The 4,985-nt window shown below is 40.5% G+C and overlaps 1 protein-coding gene across 1 annotated transcript; it reads right to left on the bottom strand.

Annotated features, from left to right (window-relative positions):
- On the bottom strand, window positions 1-792 carry LOC128861993 (uncharacterized). The gene has a single exon (XM_054100364.1). It carries the CDS (start codon window positions 790-792, stop codon window positions 1-3), a length of 792 nt encoding a protein of 263 aa, XP_053956339.1.
- Between the last annotated feature and the right edge of the window lie 4,193 nt (window positions 793-4,985).

Here is a 4,985-nt window from a genome sequence, read left to right as displayed (position 1 = left end):
TCAGTGTACAGCATTTCTTTTTTTGTTCTTATCTATTTTAGGCATAGATGCATTGCAACCTATCGTAATGCATTGCATTGTTGCCTTGACTAGTGTTTTTGCTGTACTATTCGTGTAGATCGTCGTTTTATTTTCGTCAATAGTCGCAAGGAGCGTCGCTGGGTTTAGCTTGTTTATGTTCCATTTGCGTGTACTTTTATTTCGATTTTCACGCACTCTTTGGGTTTCCATTTCAATGCATAACGTGATGTATTGATGGTCACTCCCATTGTAGTCTTCCAGGACTCTACAGTCTTTAGTAAAGGTGACTGTGCTTTCCGATGCTAGGGGTATGTCGGGTGTTGTGCCTTCGCAACCTGGCTTTCGGTACGTAGTCGTTCCTGTGTTGAGCACCACTAAACCTAGTCTGGCTGCCATGTCCAGCACTCGTTTATCTCTTGAGTTCGTTGTCGCCGAGCCCCATTCGGTTGCTTTTGAGTTTAAATCTCCCGCTATTATTAGTCGTCTTTCATCTATATTGTCATTCGGTGTAAGATAACAGCTTGTCATTGTGAATTGGCTGTTTTGAACGTAGACGACACCATCGCCAGATCCTTTCGGGGTTATTACGAAATTTGTGCCCCTAGGTAGCCTGATGACGGCAGTTCCCGACTCGTCTTCGATCCAAGCTTTCTCGGATTGAGGATATTGTTCGCTTATCAATACTGCTTGAACTCCTTTTTCTAAGACCATCTGCTCCATTAGCAGGTCTGCGTTTTTACTCCTGTGCGTATCTGCTTGAAGTATAATCATATCTTATCTTATCTTGGGATGTTCTTTTGTCATCGGGCATTTGCCCGAGCCTGGCATATGCTTTGTCTCGCTGCGATTGGCATCAGTACATAGGCAGCATTTGGGCTCTTTGGTGCACTCTTTCATTTTGAGCCCAGCTTCTCCACATCGAGTGCATATACCTTTTCCGCTTCTGTCTGGTCCTTTGCAGTTTGATTGAAGGTGTCCGACACCGAAGCACCGGTAGCACCGCTTCAGAGATGTGCTAGCTCTGATCCTTGCACTAACCCATCCGATTTTGATATTATTTTGCTTGAGCGGCTTTTCTGCGCTTTTAATAGCGAGAGTAACATAAGCCCGTACTTGTTGTCGTTGATTAGGTTTTGTGATCCTAACATCGATATTTTCATTAGTGCCAGCTAGCATTTTTCTCACAGCGTCATCAACTTCCTTCTTCTCCGTGACGGCATTCAAGTCTCTGACCTCTACAGTTGAAGTTTGTCTGAGGATTGTAATGGAACCGACCGCTTTTACGGTTTCCTCTAATTTTTTCAAAAAATCAGCGTTAACTGTTTTCCCCTTTTCTAATTCAAGTAAAAGATCGCCAGTTTTGGTTCTTGTTATGCCTTTCACCGTTGTGGTTTCGTCTGGCATGGTCTTTTCTCGGATGTTTTTTGAGGATTTCAGCATAACTGTGGCCCTCTCCCGGCTTTACATTACATTTACATTATTAAAAAATCAATTTGTGTGGCTATTGTGTAAGAATAGAAAAACTCGATATTTTTAACGCGTTGTGTTGTACTGTAGGGTTCCATAATAAATTTCCAACAATTCAATTAGAGAAAAATAAATATGTTAAATATTCATTTATTTTTATAAATATTTCAGTTTATACAGTATACCATAGGAGCTTGTCCATCGGGAGCCAAAATATTAAAACTTTATTTGTTACACAGGATAGAGCTGCAAATATGGTACATGGTCATGTATTCATCTAAGGTCCAAACCGGCCTCCTTAAATGTTTGTTCTTGTGCTTTATTTATTGTCACTGTAAAATATATTAGGTGCACAACTAAATTCTAGCTCTTTGTCAATAGATGACGCCAGCAGTGTGTGCTAGTCGATTTTAACATAACCTAAACGTGATAAATCAAGCTTAGACATATGGTAAACAAACTGATTCGACACATTAGTGACTTTGTTTTGGTATCATATACTTTTGGTTTTGTGCAAATATCTGATTTTGTGCCGAATAATCGTCATTTGCGGGAAGTGTTGATTTTCCTCTTTCATTCGATAAAACGGCGGCTGAAGCGCATCGAGAGCTACAAAAAGTTTATGGAGATGCTGCTTTAAGTGAAACAACGTGCCGAGATTAGTTCCGTTGCTTCAAAGACGGTGTTTTAAATGTTGACGACCGTCCGCGTGAAGGAATGCCAAAAATCTTCGAACACGCTGAATTGGAGGCATTGCTCAATGAGGATCCGTGTCAAACTTAAGAAGAGCTTGTTTCAGTATTAGGAGTTACCCGCCAATCCATTTCCAAGCGATTGCATACTTTGGGAATGATTCAGAAACAGGGGACTTGGGTTCTTTATGAGTTAAAACCAAGGGATGCTGAACGTAATTTTTTCGCCTGTGAACAACTGCTCCAGCGGTAAAAAAGGAAGGGGTTTCTTCATCGCATCGTCACGGGTGATGAAAAATGGATTCATTACAGCAATGCAAAGAAAAGAAAGTCATGGGGACTGCCCGGTCATACTTCTACGTCGTCGCCTCGGCCGAATATTCACGCTGCGAAGGTTATGCTATGTATTTGGTGGGACCAAGCTGGTGTTATTTATGTTATTTATTATGAACTGTTAAAACCAAGCTAAACCATCACTGGGGATCGGTGTCGACTTCAATTGATGCGATTGAGCCGAGCATTGCGCGAGAAGTGGCCGCAATACGCGGAGAGGCTTGAAAAAGTGATTCTACAGCATTACAACGCTCGGCCTCACGTTGCCAAACCCGTTAAAGCCTACCTGGAAACACTAAAATGGAAACACTTAAAAGATGAACAGTTTTACCGCGACGGTATACGTGATCTACCAGAAAGATGGGAAAAAGTACTATCCAGCGATGGGCAATACTTTCAATGATTCACTTGTAACCATTTTTTTAGAATAAAGTTGTATTTTCATCAAAAAAACAGCGAGAACTTAGTTGCGCACCTAATAATATAACTAGGAACTGTAGCCGCTTAAATTGAAGTAGAAGATCCATCGTTGTATCGGGATTTTTTCCAGCAACACAGCCGATCAGCAGCCTTCTAATATTACAGGGGATCCTACTTTAATAATTAGTTTATGTGGAGGCATCCCAGGTAGATTGAGAGAATTCAAAAATCGATTCTATTATAGTTATTTAGAAATCTATTTATTCTATTGGGTAATGCACTGCCTCGTTAGTACCGATTCCAGTGTCTAACGAATAGAAAGATTCTGCTTCTGCATTACATTTCGAAAGTATTATATTAAGTAAAGGCATTAACTTATAGCATTTCGAGGATGGCACTTGACTGGAACCCGCAAGGGAGCAGAGGTCGCCGTCGACCAAACAACATTTGGAGAAGGTCGATGCTGCGCTAACTAGTAGATGCCGACATCTCATGGGACGGTGCAAAAACAACAGCACAGAATTATGTACATTGGAAGAGTCTTGTCGAGGCCCTATGCTCCCGAGAGGAGTGAACAAGGAAAAAAAATGCATTAGTTGAAAATTGCTAATTTCATGCTATATTTTCTCAACCAGATCTTCAATATTGTGAATCAAAATACAAACATTTGTTAGACCGATGTGCCCACTTGCCGGTGTAAACTGCCCTATGACAATTTTCAGCGAACTACAGGGTGAACGATAGGAAGTGTTACCAACTTCACACTGCTTGTATCTGTAAAACAGTTCATGACATCAACGTCAAAATTGTTCTAATGACAGTTCAATATATTGTTTATGAGTCATCAAAAGCATCTGTGATGGAATTCAAACGTAATAGTGTGATTGCGTTATATAGTATTTGGCTGGAAAATCACAACCAGCCATTGTTCGTGAGCTCAGTCACCTCAAAGTGAATAAAATGTTTATGTATCGCACTATAAAACGTTATGATATTGGTAGCATGCAACGCTATGGAGGTGGACCAAAAAACACCGCAACAACGCCAGATATGGTTCGAAAAGAGAAGGCTCGACTTGAACGAAATCCACGCCGAATTGGAAGAAAAATGGCCAAAGAACTGAAAATATCGCAGGAGAGCATTCATTGCATATTGAAAAATGAGCTCAACGTCAAGGCTTACAAGTTCCAAAAAGCACACGATCTTTCACCTCAGCAAAAAAAGTTCGGTGCGAAAGAGCAAAGGAGTTGTTACGCTTGCACGAACATGGCGAATTTCCTAACATTGTGTTTTCTGATGAAAAAAATTTCCCAATTGAGCAGTTCATAAACACTCAAAGCGATCGTGTTTACTTGACCGAACGCTCATACGAGAATTTGAGCCTACATATGGCCACTCGAAGCAATTTCCCATCGCAAGTAATGGTTTGGGCCGCAGTGACCGTCAAAGTGAATGCGACTTATTATCGGGAGAATGTTTTAGAAGCAGCTTTAGAGCCGTGGACACGCAAACATTTCGGTCGTAGATCATGGACGTTCCAACAGGACTCGGCATCGTCTCATAAAGCTCGAGTGAACCAAGAATGGTTAAAAAATCATGTTCCACACTTCATTTCGCCCATACAATGGCTTTCGAATTCGCCAGACGCAAATCCGATGGACTATTCCATCTGGTCCATTTTGGAGAGCAAGGTGCGGACTAAAAAATATGCCAGTATGGATGCGCTCAAAAAAGCGATTATACGAGAATGGGCCAAAATACCTCAAGATCACATTCGTGCAGCATACAACTCATTTTTTGACCGTTTGAAGGCTATAGTCAAGGCTAAAGTGAATATATGTTAAAATTGTAATCATTTTTGAACAATTTTGTCTTTGAAAACAATAAAATCTAATTTCACACAAAAAAGTTATGGTGCTTTGAACACTTCATATCGTTCACCCTGTATTATCAAAAAGTGCATTGTCTTCTCTGAAAATAATAATTCTCATATTTTTTTGAAGCTGAGGTGTATTTATGTACGACAAAAGGTAAGACAGTTTCAAAGATGCA

The sequence above is a fragment of the Anastrepha ludens genome, chromosome 4 (assembly GCF_028408465.1).
Source record: "Anastrepha ludens isolate Willacy chromosome 4, idAnaLude1.1, whole genome shotgun sequence".
Classification (NCBI taxonomy): Eukaryota; Metazoa; Arthropoda; class Insecta; order Diptera; family Tephritidae; genus Anastrepha; species Anastrepha ludens.
Note: the sequence above shows the minus strand (reverse complement) of the source record. Positions and strands in the feature narration are given on the sequence as shown.

What these genes read in the sequence shown, in the direction of transcription:
- LOC128861993 (XM_054100364.1), bottom strand. Translation starts at nt 792, where the DNA reads ATGATTATACTTCAAGCAGATACGCACAGGAGTAAAAACGCAGACCTG.